The sequence below is a fragment of the Anguilla rostrata genome, chromosome 1, assembly GCF_018555375.3.
Source record: "Anguilla rostrata isolate EN2019 chromosome 1, ASM1855537v3, whole genome shotgun sequence".
NCBI lineage: Eukaryota > Metazoa > Chordata > Actinopteri > Anguilliformes > Anguillidae > Anguilla > Anguilla rostrata.
Genome location: NC_057933.1, coordinates 44,379,174 through 44,398,574, shown reverse-complemented (window position 1 = coordinate 44,398,574; position 19,401 = coordinate 44,379,174). Strand labels below are relative to the sequence as shown.

Sequence of the window (19,401 nt, the reverse complement as noted above, 5' to 3'; positions counted from 1 at the left end):
TTTCCTCTGCGGTCCCTTTGGTCTGACCTGATTGTTCCGCTCTTCCGGCACGCCCCCTGCTGGTGTCTGCGTTATTAGCAGCCCGTCTCGCTAGCTGATCTCGCGCGCTCGCGCGTCCCTCTGGCCGCTCGGCCCGGCTCGGGCGTTCCGGCGGTTTCGCAGTCCGATGACTCGATGCCTTGCTCATGGAGCGGCGGTTCCTCGGGGGGGTGGTGACCGGGCCGCTGTCTCACCCTGCGTGTAATTACAGCTGCCTCGCTCGGGCCCGTAGCGGCCCAGCTGTCGCGGTCGGAGTGCCGTCGGCCACCTGCTCTCTGGCCCGGCGTGGCGGGATTGCTGTGCCACACAGACAGGTCACGGGGTTATCTCAATGGCCCTGGTACCTCACACGTGGCTCGACCGGACTTTGGTTGTTTCATCCCAAGTCCCCTGAGTTGAAATTTATTTTCATAGCCTGAAATATCATTCGCTGGGCGTATTCCAGCAGCGCGCCCTGTTTGTGTGGACGTGACATGCCTGGCATGGTTTGAACAGGGAAAGCGAAATGCTTCTCTTCTGGCAGCGATGCGAGAAATTCTTTCGAGAGAGCTTCTCCTGGGCTGTGGCCGTTCAGGCTGCTCTTCATTCCCTCGCTGTGCTTATGGCGGAGTAAGCGTTGAAGTCATCCTATCCAGAAGAGCAGTTTGCTCTCCCATCCTCCCAACCCAGTGCTCCCAGTGCTCAGATGCCTGTTACCCTGGTCACTCAGACACACCCTTCCCCTCGGCTCATTTCACAGAATGCATGATGGGAAGTGAAGTCCAGCGTATCAAAATGTATTTGAGAGTTGTATAAGCTTCGGAATCCCCCGTTCATTAACATGTTTGTGAACTGTTCCGTGGAGGTTTGCAAGTTGATTTCACTGCTGAGTTCTGGCACTTAACGCTGTGCTTTGAGCCATGTGGGTGCTTCCCAGAGTCGACCTCCATCAAATGTTTTATGATCCAAGATCTATATAAGCTGTTTTCATTCCTTTTTATTCGTCATCATTGAAAATACTTTGTGAATTAGTGATAAATTAGATTTTCGGGCAGGGGACATACTATACCATATGATCTCATTCTTATTTAATTATGCAAAATCACAATGATTTTATATGTGGTTTTTTTTATTCCCCTTTTTTGATTTGCAGTATTTAATCTTATTTTTGTGTTTTTCCTTCAGAATTTTAATCTGGAATGAGGCCAGTTATCAAAGCTTTGAACTTAATCCAGATTATCCAGTCTTTTGCCTTTCTGAGAAATCCATTGAGAGGGAAAAAACCTCTTTCGATTTTACATACACATTATCCATGTTGGTTTTTGGAAGGTTCCCGTGGCTGAGCCGTAAAGCCAGTATTTGTTTAACCTGCGTGCTGAGCGGGTGCTGGTGGAGCGTGGGGACATCTTGTGCCTCCTGGGCATTAAGGGAAGATGGCAGTTATTAAATACTTAATTGGCTCAGAGAGAGGTGTGTGCTAGGTGCCAGAGACCAGCGTGCTGGGTCTGCCCGCATCCCAGATCAGGAGAGGCCGGGCACATAGGAGCGCTGTACTTTAGAACGCTACATCAACCCAGCGTTCTTTCAGCACGCACAAATGGATTTTCTGACCGAGGGCTTTTTAAAGTTGGATAAAGGTGGTACCTCTGGAACGCACACACACGCACGCACACACACAGACCCGTGCACGCACAGTGAATGAACAAACGTTCGCACAAACCTGCGGTAAATCGATACGCGCCTGCTCGTGTGTTTTCCTGTATCGAACGCACGCTACGTGCGTTTCTCTGAAGCCGCGGTTCGCCTCTTGACGGATTAGCCGTGACTTTGCCACTGTTCTGAATGGGCCCCGGGGGGGAGAGAGCCGAGCGGCTGGCTGCGGGTCCTGAGAGAGAGAGGCGAGTCTCGAGCGATTTTGCAGCTCCACTTCCTCTCTGCGCGCGATGCTCGCTAGCGTCGCTCATCCTTTTTAATGTGGTCGACCCGCGCGTTGCGGAACGCGAGCTCAGCCGCGCACGTTTTATCTTCGCTAATTCGGCTGCGGTACCAACCGGGTAAACAGTCGCTCGTTCGACACCTGCCTAATGGCTGCTCCAGCCTGGGGTGCGTTCGCTTTATTTATTTTTGTGTCGTGTCTGACGACGTGACCTAATCTCTGTCTCTGTCGTTCATTTGATTTACTGTGTGCAGTTGTGCGTTGGAATTGACTCTGTGTGTGTGTGTGTGTGCGCTTTGAGGGTTTTTATGATGTGTGGGCATGTGTTGTGTGTTGTGCTTCGTGAACTCTCAATCACGGTTGATGGCACCACAGTGACTGCCTCTCACTCTGCCAAGAGCTTGGGGGTGGTCCTGGATGACCAACTGGACCTCAAGGAGCACATCAAGGCAACATCAAGGTCCTGCAGATTCCTCCTATACAACATCAGGAGGATTCGACCATACCTGACGACGCACTCCACCCAGCTGCTCGTCCAGGCTACGGTGACCTCTCGCCTTGATTACTGCAACTCTCTCCTTGCAAACCTGCCAGCTTGTGCCATACAGCCACTACAGATGATTCAGAATGCCGCTGCCCGGCTCATCTACAACCTCCCCAAATTCTCCCACGTCACTCCTCTGCTGCGATCGCTTCACTGGCTACCGGTCGCTGCCAGGATCCGATTCAAAGCCCTGACCCTTGCCTACACTGCCGCCAACAGGACAGCCCCCATCTACTTGCAGGACATGACTCAATTCTATGTGCCTGCTCGACCACTCCGCTCTGCAGCAGCAGGGCGTCTTGTAACCCCTCCCACCCGCCCAAAGGGATCACAGAGCTTCTCCACCCTAGCTCCCCAGTGGTGGAACGAACTCCCCGTCCCTCTCCGAACCTCCCCCTCACTATCCATCTTCCGCCGTGGCCTGAAGACTCATCTCTTCAGACTATACCTAGAATAACCACCACCATGCTGTGTATATATATATATACATATTAAAAAAAAAAAAAAAAATACCCTTTTTTCCTTGTTACATTTTGCCCCATCCCTGCACTTCTTGGTAAATTGTATTTGTCCTAATACTCTAGCTTAATCTTCTGCCTAGTTTGGCTTTGCAGATGTTAGACCAGGATAGTGTTCATTGTTCTCAGCTAGAAATAGCTGTACAAAATAAGTAACTGTACCTTACTGAACCCGTGTTCAGCAGTTGTCTACGATCATGAAAATGCACTTCTTGTACGTCGCTTTGGATAAAAGCGTCTGCCAAATGAATGTAATGTTAATGTAATGTGTGTGTCTGGATGCCTGCAGGATTATTTGTGTTTGTTTGTGTATTGGTACTCATTACATTTTGTGTGCGTTTATTGTGTCTGTCATTACCCATCTGTCTTCTGGGCGTGTTTTCTCCCTCCATTTTTGAACGTGGCTGCGGGCGATGAGCCCGACCCCCGTTTCTCTGTTCACACCGGGCCTCACACGCAGTCCCTTCGCTTAAAGGGAGGGAACGGGCCTCCGGTTTCCGCCAGCTCGCCCGCCATCGATTTTCATTAGCGCGCGGCGCCGCCTGCGCTCCCTGTGAGCTGACACCGAGTCATTCCTCCGCTTCGATGGGAGCGCTGCGGAGTACGCGCTCGTTCAGCAGGAGCGACGCGCTCCTCCTCCGCGCGCCCGTTTACTCCTCTGTTTGTGTAGCCGTTTCATCGAGGAGGAGGAGGAGGAGGGACGCTGGTGCCGTGTGGAGTCGATCCGGCCCCAGTGCGGGCCTCCTGTAGGAGCCTGTCCTCCCCCCAGCCTGTACTCTGGTGCTGTAGATGGGAACTGAGTTTATATGATTATGGACATTTTCCCGCTCATCCTCCCCCCCCCTCAGTGCCCAGAGCCTTATGAATTTGAATGCCCTTCGTTCAGATGGCTGATCCGGGAAAGGACCAGATGGGTCTGAAATGTGAGCATCGCCTCCAGCACAGCCCTGCTGCTTAGCTGCCATGCTAGCTCCCTTCTTCCCTCTCTGTCTGTCCGTCTTTCCTTTGCTTTGCAAAATTTGTTCTTGTTCTCACTCGATGTTCTCCCTCGTTCTCGCTCTTCTATCTTGGTAGAACAGAGGTAGTGAGTTTCAGGTGAACTTTGACCTCGGGGAACTGCCGCGTCACTTGCGCGTGCGGTGTTCTCCCCTGCACTTCAGTGTGTAGTACAGCAGGAGCATGGGCTCTGAGCAAAGGCCATTTTATACTTCTGCATAGTTGGCGTAGTTTGTGATTTGTGTTGTGTGCGACATTCACGATGGATTGACAGAGCATGTATACTTGTTCTACAAGTACAGGTTGTTTAAAATTCCTTAAGCGTGTTACACATGACCCTGTACAGTGACGTTTGTCAGAAACCAACCGGTCCTCATCTGTGTGGCGTATGCGGGCACTGGTTGCTAACTACGCACTTTTAATTTCTTGGGGAGGTGCGCAGCGTCTACGCAGACGTGATCCGCAACTTTTACACACGCGGCACATTCCGCACAAGTATTAAACAGCCCTAACAGAGACAAGTAAGATGGGGTCTGAGTAACAGAGACTGTGTAATGGAGCAGTAAGATGGGGTCTGAGTAACAGAGACTGTGTAATGGAGCAGTAAGATGGGGTCTGAGTAACAGAGACTGTGTAATGGAGCAGTAAGATGGGGTCTGAGTAACAGAGATAAGGGGGTGGGTCTTTAGTCTTTGCCTTTTTTTTACTCTTTACTCTTTCTCAGGGGATTCATTTTCTCAGTTCTGGATATCTGGATCCCTCCTGTTTCTGGCCAATGGGATGTCATTTTTGAGCCCCAGGGTGCCATTTATGCATTTCTGGCATCTTGATCACTCCCAGATTGCAGTGGGGCCTTGCAGAGTGTGAACCCATCCCCACTCTGTCCCCCCCACAAGCCCTTTCACTGGAGCCCCAGCAGAGCCCTGATCTGCAGACCCTCTCCCTGCACACCGTGCTCTTCGGCCCGTGTCCTGGCTTCCTGTTTTGGGCTTGAGAGCGCCAGCTGAGTGCTGTCGGTCGTCAGTCGCTCCATCTCACCGTGCGTAACGTTGTCCCTCTGCGACTGCTGCCGCGTTTCGGTATTTCCCCCCCCCCCCCAATGTGGGTCAGCGCCAAGGTAACCAAGGACACTCCACGAGCCGTCTCCATGGGGATCGCGGTCGTCCTGTGCGGAATGGCGCGTTGCCGTATCCAGTGGCCTCTTGCCCCCTCCCTCCGGCGATGCTCGTTTCCACATGTTAACGCATGTTTATGGTATTCGCCGCTGTGTTTTTGCACAGGGGGTCCATACGGTCTGCGCTTACCCCCCCCCCCCCCCTCTAATAGTCGGCGCGGCCATTTGTCAAACCGCTGGGGCGCCCGCCGCGGCACGTCCCGCTGAGCTCCCGCCGAGGTTCGGGGCCGCGGGCGGTTTGATACGGTCAGGGATCCGCGAAGCCGCCCCTCCATTACCCTCCTCTTCTGGCTGCGGCGACTGCCTGTGGAATTTCCTCGGGTTGTTCCCTGGAAGGAATGGAATGGGCTTGAAAAATGCGGATTGCATTTTTTTTTTTTTTACATTTCCCCCAGCTGCAAGCTTTTGAACCAGTGTTGGATTCTAATTGGGGCGGGGGGAAGGGGTGGGTCTGTTTGTGCGCACACTTGCGCGTTTGCTTGCGTGTTATTTCCTGTTGCTTCAGTGCAGTGCGATTTTGATTTGCCCAAGTGGACGCAGTTTAATGTCACAAAGGCACAGAGGTAGCCTGCGTGAATGTTAGTGGTCATGAAGGCCTAACTGACGGCCGTTCGGTTCCGATTTCCATATCCTGCCCCAGGGGGCCAGCAGGTCGCATGTTCTGCATACCATAAAAGGAGGTGATGTCTGGAGTAGATTTAAAGGGTCCTGGTCTGGTTTCTGTTTTCATTTTGAGCTGCGTTTAGCATAGTGGGAATTTTAAACCACCTTGTTACTTACAGTTGACCCAAGGGCTCTCTGTGTCGGTCCTCAACATTCAGAAGATTTTCCATTGTTACCATGATTTCTTTTTTTTTTTCTGGGACATTTTGAAGGTTTCCTCAGCATTGTCTCTGTGTAGAAGGCTTTAGTAATGAGCTCGTAGCAACGGCGTCAGCTAACGCAAACAGTTTTACCCGGCAGCAGCGCTTTTATGGTGATTGTCTCCAGGGAAGGAATAAACACACATTGGTGGGTGGAGTGCAGTGTCAATTATTGCATTGCAACATGTACAACTAGACAGAGAATGTTTGGATCAGATTTGATGACTGTAAAACAGTCCTGTGTTTTATTTTAACCCTACTTCCTTATTTTTTAGCCTATGTGGTCAGTCAAGTCAGTTGAATAATTCAGCTGCTTAATCACAGACTGTACTCTGCCCCAGGCAAACAGGAAAGCATAAATGTCGGGGTCTGCATGCATCTGTGTTCAAGGCTTTTCCTCCATTTTCTCTCCCCCTTTTCTCCTTGTTAAACCTCAATTTGAATCCCAGTAGTAATTACCGGCCCATCTCCTTGCTGCGACGTCAGTCATAAATTTGGCAGAGCGCTTGCGAAGGTGTAAATCCAGTGAAATTCCAGTCAGCAGCTGATTCTCTGCACTCTGCTGTGGACAGTGCAGCTGCGGCAGGTGGATTGTATGTCCCCGAACACCCCCCCCCCCCCCCAGGCTGGAGGGGAGACACTCATGGGGGAACACCCCCCCTCCTCCCCCAACTGAAATCCCGGGGGTTACCGCGCTCTCAGACTCACACGTGCTCACACACACACGCAGCCCTTTTCCTGATGGCCTGTTTTTACGCCATGTGTGTGGAGTGACCCTTGGCAGGCAGACTAGCCCCACAGTGCACCCCTGTTCCCTGTTCCCTGTTCCACAGAAGGCCCGCTGTGTTGATACAGCACACTGCATGGCTTCTCTGCAAGGGCAGGTTGTCAGCCTTGTGTGCTGTTCCTCGCCTCAAGATAAGCTGTGCAAACGTGTGATTTTTCGTTTTCCAGCACAGGATGTTCTGCTCTCTAGAAATGTCTCGTAGATATCGGTGGTTGTGTTAACGCAGGACTCCATGCTTTTTATGCAAAAAAAAAAAGCCAAATCGTCTTTCCATGTCTGACATTTGTGTTTATCGATCGTAATATTTGCACAGCCACTGGTAGTCTTGCGAGAATCAAAGAGAAAGCACTTCATTTGAATGAAAATTTGAAAAGGAAATTGCTCCTAGGGGTTTTTTTTTATTTTTTAAACATCTTTTTATAAAAGATTATTTGTAGCTTATTTCATCCTGCTCTTTCAGACTCGCTTCTGTTGCAAGTATCATAAGAAAAGTATGAATGACATTCATTATTGTTATTATTCAGTTGGCATATTATGCCAACAGTTATTCTAATACCCTGCTCTCCAAAGAGACAGCATTCCATTCCATTTTATGCTGGATGTAAGTCTGCTCTCGCATTCCTGATTTAATACCTTGAGTCATCACATTCTCCCTTCGTGGTTATGTCTTCTAGTACTAAAAATAAGTGCAGTAATCATCGGTCAGTTCTGTCATGCAAGGCTGGGGGCGTCAGTGATGAGAGCTCTTTTCTGACATTGCAAGTGTTGGTTTCAGGTTCTGACAAGTGTGGAGTAGTGGTGATTGCTGTGGAATGTGGCTGGGATGAACGTGACTAGGATTGTCAGTGGTAAATTCCTCAATGTGGCTGAGATTGTCAGTGGTAAATTCCTCATAATGCAGCTGGGATTGTCAGTGGTGAATGCTGTGGAACGTGGCTAGGATTGTCAGTGGTGAATGCTGTGGAACGTGGCTTGGATTGTCAGTGGTGAATGCTGTGGAACGTGGCTAGGATTGTCAGTGGTGAATTCCTCAATGTGGCTGGGATTGTCAGTGGTGAATGCTGTGGAACGTGGCTAGGATTGTCAGTGGTGAACACTGTGGAATGTGGCTGGGATTGTCAGTGGTGAATGCTGTGGAACGTGGCTAGGATTGTCAGTGGTGAATGCTGTGGAATGGGGCTGGGATTGTCGGTGGTAAACGATCTGGATTGCGACTGGGAGTATATGGCTGGGAGTGCCCCTTCTATGTGATACTTTGTACTCCAGCCATAACCTTGGACTGCAGTCACCTACAGTATGCATTGCACACAAAGTATACACAAGGGCTGGCAGGATGTTACTTCATTTCCAGCTTTGGCCAAATTCCAGGCTCACACAAATTCCCATAAAATTCCAGGGTCAAATTCCAGGGGTGGGACTGATGTTTAATGTGACATGGGTTAGCTGGGCGTATCGATGCAGTCCAGATTACAGTGCGATCCCCTGGGGAGGCACTCCTTAGACTGTAAATCAGGTTTCTGTCATCGGGCCAGCGACTGTACGGGGCTGTAGCAGTAGGTTTCAGTTTGGGCTGTCGCAGGCTGGCGTGTTAGTGCGGATGTGTGCAGCCGTTTTCACAGCGCTGGATTCCGACGCCGCGTTCGTTCCGCGTGCAGCGCCAGCCTCTGCTCTCTTTCTTTCTGTTGTCATTTCCTGTTGCTCGCACATTTCACCCACGCCGCCTAGTCGAGCTGAAGCCCTTTTCTGAGAGCGTGCAGACCCGACCCTAATCTCTCATCTCCGTGGTTCTGGTGGGGGGCCCCCAGAAGGAAAAAAAAAACGTGCATCTGGATCGAGGGATTTGATTGCGCGGCGTATAACCTGCTTTCGAAAAAAAGAAAGATTGGCCAACTGGTTAGTCCTCCCTCGGGGAAAAGCCTGCGGGAAGATGTTGGTCAGCTAACATCTGGACCTGTTCACCAGGCTGAAAAGGAACATGCAAAGTCGCTAGCAATATCAGGATCCGGGGCAGTTATTTCAGGTTCTGCTGGAGGCCTGTGGACTCGCGTTTGAAAACGACGACAAATTGTTTGGTGATTAGTTGCAGAATTTGGGCGGAGCTTTTACCACAAGAAACTTGATGAAATGAAGCCTGTGGCTTTGGCAGGAACTATTTGCTCCCCACTGCCTTGGTCTGATGGATCTCTTAACTGATGCCCTCAGACTTATCACTCATCTCTCAGCTGTGAGTTCTGGGAATCATTGTGGTTTAATGATGCTTTGGCCGTGTTGATGTCTTGATGGGGGCTTCTAGGAGATGTTCTGTTGTCGATTTCTCCATAGCCTCTGGGTCTCTTTTCCGGTCTTTTTTTTCTCTGTTTTGATGATCCCTTGTTCTGTTTTGCAGGTCCCGAGGTCTCCCGTGTACCCGATTCGTCCCCGTGTCGCAGAGTTTGCCTCCGAGGCCCGGCCCGGCCCGGCCCGGCCCGACCCGACCGGCTGTTTGAAGAGATCGGCCCGTGCAGGCGAGGAGGCGCCATGTCTTAAACCCTGTGCACCCCGTCCAGAAACCCTGCCCCCCCCGCCCCCAGCCCTCCTCCCTCACCCCCGCCCACACCCCCTCCTTCTCCTCCTCCTCTTCTTCCTCCTGCCCTCCCCATCCATGTGACCCCCGCCAGCGCCTCCCCTCCAGCCATGAGCCTGCAGAAGCACCAGCCCATGGGCTCGGACCGGGACCTGCAGTCGGCCACCTCCTCGGTCAGCCTGCCGTCGGTCAAGAAGGGCCCCAGGAAGCGGCGCATCTCGCTGGCCTCGCTCTTCCGCCGGCGGCGGGAGCCCAAGCGCAGGTCCCGCGAGCCGCCCGGCGGCGTGGACGGCATCGCCAGCATCGAGAGCATCCACTCGGAGATGTGCAACGACAAGAGCTCGGCCTTCTCCGCGCCGGGCGCCGCCTCCACCTGCTCGGGCGCCTCCTCGGGCGCCTCCTCGGCCTCGGGCCCGGGCTCCTCGGCGTCCTCCTCGCACTCGGCCGCCGCCGCCTCCTCCTCCTCCAAGGGCGGGGCCGAGCTCCTGGAGTGCCCCCTGTGCCTGCTGCGGCACGCGCGGGAGCGCTTCCCCGACATCATGACCTGCCACCACCGCTCGTGCGCCGACTGCCTGCGGCAGTACCTGCGCATCGAGATCTCGGAGAGCCGCGTCAACATCAGCTGCCCCGAGTGCGCCGAGCGCTTCAACCCGCACGACATCCGCATGATCCTGGCCGACCGCGCCCTCATGGAGAAGTACGAGGAGTTCATGCTCCGCCGCTGGCTGGTGGCCGACCCCGACTGCCGCTGGTGCCCCGCCCCGGACTGCGGGTAAGGAGGGCCTGCCGCCCGCCGCCGCCGCCGCGCCCGCTAGCGTCGCCCCGGCCTCGCGCGCGTTTATCTGAGGGCCCCGTCGCTGCTCCGCGTAGCTCACAGTTTGAACGTGAGCTCTCGTGTATGTGCACAGAGTCGTTTTCTTATCTGCTGCTCGTTGCCGCGGTAGATAAGAGAAATACGTCCGCAGTGTCTGCTCAGTCTTTAGTGGGTAATGAGACTGGCCTCAGTGAAGGGGAAGTTAAAAATTAATGCTATTCACTCTCTTTCAGCCCACAGATACCTCTTCACAACACATCTTTTCAGATTTGATTAGCACATCAAAAAAAGCTTTGAGACCTCATTTCTCTCTTCCTCATCAGTTCACTTCCGTTCCTCGTGTTGGGAATTGGTGTTTTTTTGAAGCCTTTTGACAGGCTGATCCAGTTCTGAAAAACACTCTGCAGAGCTGTCATTCAGTTACCCCTCTCATCGCTTTTTAATCTTCAGCGACTGAAGGAGGAATCGGTTTCCCTCGACGTGTGCTCAAGCATGAATGAACAGAGGTTAAACTCTGGCCTTTTTGAACTCCTTTTTCTTACAGCTGCCCCGCTTATTTCTCAAGGCTGTATTTCTGTGTGACTGAGTGACAGCTGTCAAACTTAGCCCAGCTGACCAGTGTTTCTCGGGCTCTGACTGCATTTGTTTCTCCTAATAATGAAGCAGGGATGAGGGCTGGGCCCTGTCCCGCAACAGTAATTATCGAACGCATTAGCGGTCACTGCAGTCATGTGCTGTATTGCTTTTCTTTCATGACTTCTTTCTTTAATTATGCCTGATGTGGAAGTAAGCATTCTAACTTCAGAGGCAGCGTGAAATGTTTCCGGGGAAAAAAATCGCACCGCTGATGTCTGTTGGGTGTTGATCAGGCGGCCAATCAGCAGCGAGGTTGTACAGCTTTGTGCGATCGCGTGATGTCTTTTTGTGCATCGCGTGGAAGCTGCAAGGCCTTGCTGCTGATTGGCTGTCTTCCTGAACACGCAGCCTTACTGGAGACCCACAGACATCATCAGTAAGAGCCATGGGTGCCTCCTCCAAAGGCGTGTCGTAGTCCTGTGTGGCCTGTTGTGTGAACACTGGCACCAAGGCAAGCGAATCGGATTTTGGGTCCAGTTCTCTTTGTGTAGGTCGAGGATGATGCAATGAACTCTTCCGCAGCGGGGAGAGAAAATTGCGTGAAATAATTCGAACCGGGCGCTTCGCTCGACGGCTGTCGTCTGTCAACCTCAGGATCGGGCCTGGGTCTGCTCCATGGGGAACGCGGGCATCGACAATGACATCATGCCCTGCGTGAGCGTCCGTAACGCAGTTTTACTTCCTGCGCCCTGCCAACGCTGTGCACCTACGGGCCCCCCCCATGCTGTGCCCCTATGGGGTGCCCCCCGCGCTGTGTGCCCGCGGGGCATCCCCATCTCTCTGTGGGGCACGGTGCCTTTGTTGGCTGGAGCCTGCAGCAGCGTGCCAGCTCCACGGTTTGGTCCCGCCGTGCGGTTAAAAGCAGGCCTGGGTCTCTCTGTACTGTCGGCCCGAAGCAGAGACGGGCGCGCCGGGGTCTGGCAGGCGTGGCCGACGCCGCGAGACGCTGTTTAACCTCTCTCTCTCTCTCTCTGCGCTTACCCCCATGCTCAGGGTAGACCTGTCGCTGAACGCCTCTGTTAATAAGCAGCGTTCATTATGTTCCCCCCCCCCCCCCCCCCCTCTCCCAGCGAGCGCCGCTCGCAGTGGCTAATTAAAGCCCTCTAAACGGGCGCTGGCAGCGCCGTGCGCTCCGGAGGAGAAGCGCAGATGCCCGCTCCCCTGCATCGCCAGCGGGGGGCGCCGCGTGAGCACGGCTGCGTTCGTGTCCGGCTCGTCAGACGTTCCGAAACTGGGCTGGGATTTGGACGCGTTCAGCCCCGCCTCGGGCGCAGATATTTATTAAAGAAGAAATTCATTTTTATATTTTTTAAAATGTTTATTAAATAATAAAAATAAAGCGGTTACTTTAGTGAAGTCACGTGGGGCTGTGCCGGGTGTTCTGTCGTCTCAGGGGGTGTGCGGTGTAGCGGCGTGTGGACCGCTGTCCTGACCTGGGGCTGCCTCACACATCCCAAACCGCACCACCCACCCACCCACGCGCTTTTCAGCGCCATCCCATAATATTCCCGCTCCGTTTCAGTCTCGTTCCGGCTCGCTCTACGCTCCCTCTCGCCCGCCTCCTGGCCTGTGTGCCGGAGACCCCGCTGGCCCGCGGGACGCCTTGGCCAGCCGCGAAAGCGGCGGAAGGCTTTAATTTGGGGCGGGATCTCGTGGCGTCTGGAGCGAGGCCGGGTCCTGGGCGGAGTCCTCGTCACGTCGCGCGATGTCTTTATTAGGAGCGGCCGCGGGGAGAGAGGCCGCCCCGCTCCGGTTTCCCCTTTGGCTGGGAAGGCTGCGGTTTGATGGGAATGCTCGTCCCGGGCCTGCTTCCCGTCCGTCCGCCGTCCGCCGGGCACGTCTGCGGTTTGGCTGCCGTTTCGGGGGGGGCCTGCCTTCCCAGGACCCCGGCGTTCCGGAGAGGCGGCCCGGTGAAACGCGAGACGGTTTCGGCGGATGTTTCCGGAAAGCCCGCCCTCGTGCCGTTTGCGTGACCTCTCCTCTAGAGGGGCGGGAGGCGGGCTAACGGCGGCTCTCTGGACCCGGCTGTTCAAATAAGCGTTCGTGAGTTTGTTTGCCATGTTGCCAAAACCGCCGCTGTACTCCGAAATCACCCCCCCCCCCCTCCCCCGCTCGCGTGCGTCCCCCTGGACCGGCACGGAACACCTCCAAACAGCCGCCGCCTCGTCCGGGAAAATAAACTTTAAAAAAGTTACGCGCCGGCCGTATGTGAAACTGCCTGGGTGTGTGTGGTAATGTGTCTGACTGGTTACCTGACTGAGAGTGGCACTCGCGGGCTGTGGTTTGCCCCGAGCCTGACGACCTTTCCACCCGTGACAGGAACATAAGGGTGGCTGTGCGCTGTCACTGAAAATCACATTAGTCAAGTCAGGAAGTGGCAGGCAGCACAGTTCTGCTCACCGCTCAAAGAACGAAACTGGTTGGTAGGGCTCGGTGCACTTCTTCAGAGTTCAAAGGCATGTGGCGCGCACGTCTTTACTCCAAATGTCTGTTCTTTTCCTGATTGCACTCATGGAAACGGTTTGGTAAAATATCGTCGGTCCCTAAGTGGCTTATACTCGGCCCCTGTCTGTCTGGTGATGTTTCTTTAAGTACCGGCCCCCCAGCCCGTCTGAGGCAGCTGTGAGGATGGAGGAGGAGCAGGTCTGTGCCGTTTTTCCCCTCAGACCCTCCTCAGGCTGGCCCTGATCCCTTTAGGCCTTTACGACACGCTAATCGAGCTAGCGCCGTCCTGGTTCCAGACCTCCGGGTCTCCTCCTGACTGCCGTCGCTAGGCCGCCGTGTGTGAAGCCGGGGTCAGTGACAGGGGTCAGGGTGGCGGGCAGTGCCGCTGCTGCCTGCTCTGCGGTCTTTCTGGTCTGGGAGGGTGACGCTATTATACCTGTCATCCCTGCACTGTGCTACCGGCATTGCCAGGTACAGTCTGCCCGGCGTATAGTCGATAATATTTATAATAACAGAAAAAAAAATGGCGTTCCTGGTCTGACCTTAATCTGTGGCTTCCTGAGAGGCAGGGAGAGACTCCGGATTGGTAGTTGGAACACCAGGAAGCACGTTAAGAGTTTGGAAAGGTGTCCACTGTGAACTCTCTTGCAGAAGACTAGCATCCTGAAGGGGATGCAAGTCTCAACCACCCATGCTTTTATGGCCACTCCGCTGCTATAGGGTTTATGAACAGTGTGATTTTAACCCCTGATAATAACTAGACTGCTAAGCTTATTGTTGACCAATGGCTCGCCTGCTGAAACCGTGTACGGCTCCAGGTTTCATAGGCCTTAAGGTGTGTGGAGGAGCTCTGGTGGCTTTTACTGTGAGCGTGCGGGGGCTGCAGTTCATTAGCCGGGAAGTTAGACTCTTTCCCGCCGAGCGTCAGGATTCATGATCCCCAGGAGCGCTGCCAGACGTGGCCGTTAAATGATATGATGCGGCGGCAGCAGCCGCTGGCCCCGGCGTCGCAGTGCAGAATCGGCAGGAGAGCCGCGAAAGGAAGGCGCCGCGGCGATCGGGTGAGATCACCACGGCAACGGCGCGCACGCTGGACAGGAGCGCCACGGCAATGACCCGCGCCGGGCAGCGAGCGCCACGGCAACGACACGCCTGAAGCTAGCGCCAAAATGAGCGTTCCGTACGCCGTGCTGCTGACGCAAACGGCCGGTGCCGTGAGGTCATTTCCCAGACGCGGCTCGTATCTGGCGAACCGGCCCCCGACTCCAGCGGTTCCGCGGAAACCCTGGCAGCGCGCCGGCGTCACGTCGCCAAGAACCGCTGACGCGCTCCGGGCTTCTGGGAAACCATCGGGCCCGGGTCCCAGAGGCCCGGCGGCCCGGCCTGTTCCGCGCGCAGATGTTCGTTAGCGGTCTCCCTCGCGCCGCCGCCCCGGGTCCGCACCGACGCCGTTCGCCCTCAGGCGGCCGTCCCCGGCGCTGCCCGAGACCCTCCCTGTCCCGCCGCCACACACAGGCCCCGCCCTCCCTCTCCGGAGAGGAGGAAAGTAGATTTGTCTCTTTGAAAGACACGCTTTCGGCAGCTGCAGGCTATCTGGTGGACGTGCTGTAGAGGGGGCGGGGCTATAAAGGGGGCTGGAGGAGCCCCCCCCATGTAAACACGCTCTCTCTCCTCCCAGGCGCTGTGACCGCTGCTCTTCTTGGCCCCAGCGGAAACGAGAGCGCTTCACCCCCATTGTTATCCCAACCCCCGGTTTCCTGTATTGGCGCCCCGTCCCGTCCCCTTCCCTCTCCCCTCTCCCCCTCTCCCTGGTCCAGCGCCGTACCTGTCAGTGGAAACGGCGGCTTTGCGAAAGCGCGTGGGAGGAGAACTCACATCTGCCGCGAATTACTCCCTGGAAACGTCCCGGCCCGGTTCAGCAGCTGGACCCCGCTCCCTTGTGTCTGCGGGCCTTCTAAAGTAACACCCCCCTCCCCCCTCCCCCCCCAAAAAAAAACAGAAAAAAGATTGGGCCAATTCTGGATGGAGTGCTTGGGATGCAGTGGGAGAGAGAGAGCCAGGGGTCGGCCTGCTGCTCTGGATTACTGCGCTTGGACCGGAAAGCCTGGGGTTTACTGCGGTGCTGGAAAAGAGGGGCTGCTGGAGGGTCTCGTGCTCATTCTGTGGGACAGCCCCGTAGATCACCCGCGCTGTGACCCGCCCCGGTTTGGGGTGGGGGGGGGGCGGAGGAGCGCGGGGGGACCGGAGGAGGAGTGCGTGTCCGTTCAGCTCTGGGTTGGCGGCTCACTGCGCTGGTTGTGTCGAGGTTTTGTTTTCGTCTTGTACAGCAGCTGCTGCCGTGTAACGAGATCCCAGGTGGAGCCCGGGCGTTTCCGTGGCTCCCGAGGACAGAGTGACCAGCAGAGCCGTCCCCTCAGGCAGCCCCTTTCCGCGAGAGAGAGGAGAGAGAATTCAATTATAATGAAACGAGAAGAAGAATATTGCACCTGTTGGAAAGAAATGACATAAGCCCAACACTAACTTGATTTGCTGTTTGGCCCTAAACAGGCTATATTACACCATGGCTGTGATTACCTGACCATGGTCACCAGATTGCAAGCAGAGAAAAACCGTGACAGCGTACACATGCAAGTGAGCACAACCTGGCCATCGAGAAAGGCACGCACAGGCAGACCTGGCTGCCCAGAGAGACAGAGCTGCACTTCCTCACAACGTCAAATGACCACAACTTAAGGGAGAATTTCTACCCAAAATGAATAAAAAATATGCCCAGAATTTAAAACTTTAAATGACCACCAAAACCTCCCCAGTTTATTAGGGGAATATAGGAACTGTACTGGACTAGCTGAAAATTATGGGACATCTTGCCTTAAACACAGGGACAACCAGTGAGCATATCAGGATAGGCCCATATTTGTCTGTACACCGTTCGTCTAGATTTATGTTTGTGTGTTCCATTGTATGTTCTTCTCCGTGCTTTGGCAATATAAGAAATACCTTGTCGTGCCAATAAAGCATTTTGAATTTGAGAGAGACAGAGAGAAACCAGACTGCCAAAGCGCATTCACTGGTGAATAGCTCTTTGATTTGGCAATCGCTGACAAAAGCAGACGGTCTTCAGAAGTCTGTCACCCTTGTCTTGAATTTCGCCTCTTGTCTCGTTTTCGTTTCCTTGCCGCCGCAGTTCAGCACTGCAATACTTGCAGTTACATTTATAAAACACGGCACGGATGTTTACATGTCAACTGCACCTTTGTATGTATATATTCCTAACTGGACTACTTGTACATAGGGCCACTGCAATTCAGCAAATGTGCAATATCTCAGCTGCTAATGTTATCGTATCGTATTGTTTTATATCTTACTGTTTTATAGGTTACAGCAAATATATACATTTTATATTTTATTTATATATTTTAGCACCTTAAATTAGTTTCGCTTGAACTCTTTTCTGTTTTTAATTGCCGTTTGTTATGTGTGAATGCACTATCAGGATTGCTACTCACTTTCGTTGTGCAATGACAGTAAAGAAATCTATCATTCTATTCAGTCCCTTCTTTTTGCGTTGAAGGCGTGATGATTGTCAAAAGAAAAATTGAAACGGATATGTATTGGCTTTATTATTTGCCAGGCGCGATGGCCTTTTAATGCATCCATGCGCAGCGCTGGTTCAGCTGCGTGCCGCTAGCCACACGAGCTGGAGTCGATTCGTTTGCATTCGGGCGTACGGCCAGGCTCGCTGGGCGGACTTCATTTTCCATTCCAATCAACCTTCCGCTGGCGAACCAGGGGCCCGAATGACTCCCGAGTGCCGGATTGAATCCGTCTCCAGCCGCTCCGGATCCGTTTGTCTGCGGTGTCGTGACGACCGTCCCTGTCGTCCCTCCGCGTGTCAGACGATGTGTAACTGAGGGGGGGCTGTGACTCTGTCTGTTGTGTGGGAGACGGTCAGAGCCGTGCCCTGTCCTTCAGTAAAGAGCTGCTGTGTAAGTGAGGGGGGGGCTGTGACTCTGTCTGTTGTGTGGGAGACGGTCAGAGCCCTGCCCTGTCCTTCGGTAAAGAGCTGTTGCGTAGCCACCCGCTCGCCTTGGGCCTTGAGCGTAGAGAACGCACGCGGGCGACTTAGGGACAGGGGGGTGTTTCACCAAGCGGGGTTACCGAGTTAGCTTGGGTAACTGCACCGAAACGGCTCTTTTTGCTTCAGTCCACGTTCCAGATTTGGGAGGGTTCCGGGTTTTACTGAGTGCAGTTATTCAGCTAACTGAGTAATCCTGCTTCATGAAACTGGGCCCTGTGTATGAGCGTGTGTGTGTGTGAGCGTTTGTGTGTGTGAGCGTGTGAGCGTGTGAGCGTGTGAGCGTGTGAGCGTGTGAGCGTGTGTGTGTGTGAGCGTGTGTGTGTGTGAGAGTGTGAGCGTGCGTGAGCGTGAGCGTATGTGTGTGTGTGTGTGAGCGTGTGCGTGAGCGCATGGTTGTGCCATTTAAATGGCAGCTCCGCTATGTTGTGACGCTGATGAGAAGTTAAGCTGGGTTAGTGTGGTCTGTGTTCAGTTCCGTGTAACAGTGTGTGATGTCCTGTTTCCGTCTGACCTTGTGCAGGTATGCAGTCATTGCCTTTGGCTGCGCCAGCTGCCCCAAGATCACCTGCGGGCGGGACGGGTGCGGCACCGAGTTCTGCTACCACTGCAAGCAGCTGTGGCACCCCAACCAGACCTGCGACGCTGCCCGGCAACAGAGAGCCCAGAGCCTGAGGCTCCGCACCATCCGCTCCTCCTCGCTCAGCTACAGCCAGGAGAGCGGGGCTACAGGTACACACACGCATGCTAACACACTCTCACTGACACACACTCACACTGACACGCGCACGCTAACACACGTATACTCACACGCACGCTAACACGCTCTCACTGACACACGCTCTCACACTCACATGCGCATACTCAGGCGCACGTACATAAACATATATACACACATACTTGCACACACACACACACACAGGCACATACTCACACACGCATGCATGCACATATAGGCACATACACACGAATATACTCATGCATTCACACACACACACACACACACATACTCATGCTTCACGAGGCACCCACTCATCTGGAAGCTCAAATGACCCTCCCCCTTAAATCCCAGCCGATGACATCAAGCCCTGCCCGCGCTGCGCCGCGTACATAATCAAGATGAACGACGGGAGCTGCAATCACATGACCTGCGCCGTGTGCGGCTGCGAGTTCTGCTGGCTGTGCATGAAGGAGATCTCCGACCTGCACTACCTGAGGTGAGGACGCGCGTGTGACACGCGCGGTGTGAGGGAGGGGTTACTCAGTGTGTGGGAGGGGTTGCTCAGTGTGTGGGAGGGGTTACTCAGTGTGTGGGAGGGGTTACTCAGTGTGTGGGAGGGGTTACTCAGTATGAGGGAGGGGTTACTCAGTGTGAGGGAGGGGTTACTCAGTGCGTGGGAGGGGTTACTCAGTGTGAGGGAGGGGTTACTCAGTATGAGGGAGGGGTTACTCAGTGTGAGGGAGGGGTTACTCAGTGCGTGGGAGGGGTTACTCAGTGTGTGGGAGGGGTTACTCAGTGTGTGGGAGGGGTTACTCAGTATGAGGGAGGGGTTACTCAGTGTGTGGGAGGGGTTACTCAGTATGAGGGAGGGGTTACTCAGTGTGAGGGAGGGGTTACTCAGTGCGTGGGAGGGGTTACTCAGTGTGAGGGAGGGGTTACTCAGTATGAGGGAGGGGTTACTCAGTGTGAGGGAGGGGTTACTCAGTGTGAGGGAGGGGTCACTCAGTATGAGGGAGGGGTTACTCAGTATGAGGGAGGGGTTACTCAGTATGAGGGAGGGGTTACTCAGTGTGTGGGAGGGGTTACTCAGTATGAGGGAGGGGTTACTCAGTATGAGGGAGGGGTTACTCAGTATGTGGGAGGGGTTACTCAGTGTGTGGGAGGGGTTACTCGGTATGAGGGAGGGGTTACTCGGTATGAGGGAGGGGTTACTCAGTATGAGGGAGGGGTTACTCAGTGTGTGCGGAGGGTTACTCAGTATGAGGGAGGGTTACTCAGTATGAGGGAGGTTTCTCAGTGTGAGGCGGTCTC

At 54.2% G+C, this 19,401-nt stretch overlaps 1 protein-coding gene across 1 annotated transcript in view; it reads left to right on the top strand.

Annotated features, from left to right (window-relative positions):
• The window catches only part of rnf19a (ring finger protein 19A, RBR E3 ubiquitin protein ligase), a 52,421-nt gene that overhangs the window by 22,896 nt on the left and 10,124 nt on the right, over window positions 1-19,401 (top strand). The window contains exons 2-4 of the mRNA XM_064308617.1: window positions 9,223-10,171; window positions 17,893-18,101; window positions 18,442-18,586. Coding sequence (XP_064164687.1) covers window positions 9,510-10,171; window positions 17,893-18,101; window positions 18,442-18,586 — 1,016 coding nt within the window. The 5' untranslated portion in view covers window positions 9,223-9,509. The remainder of the gene's footprint in view (window positions 1-9,222; window positions 10,172-17,892; window positions 18,102-18,441; window positions 18,587-19,401) is intronic.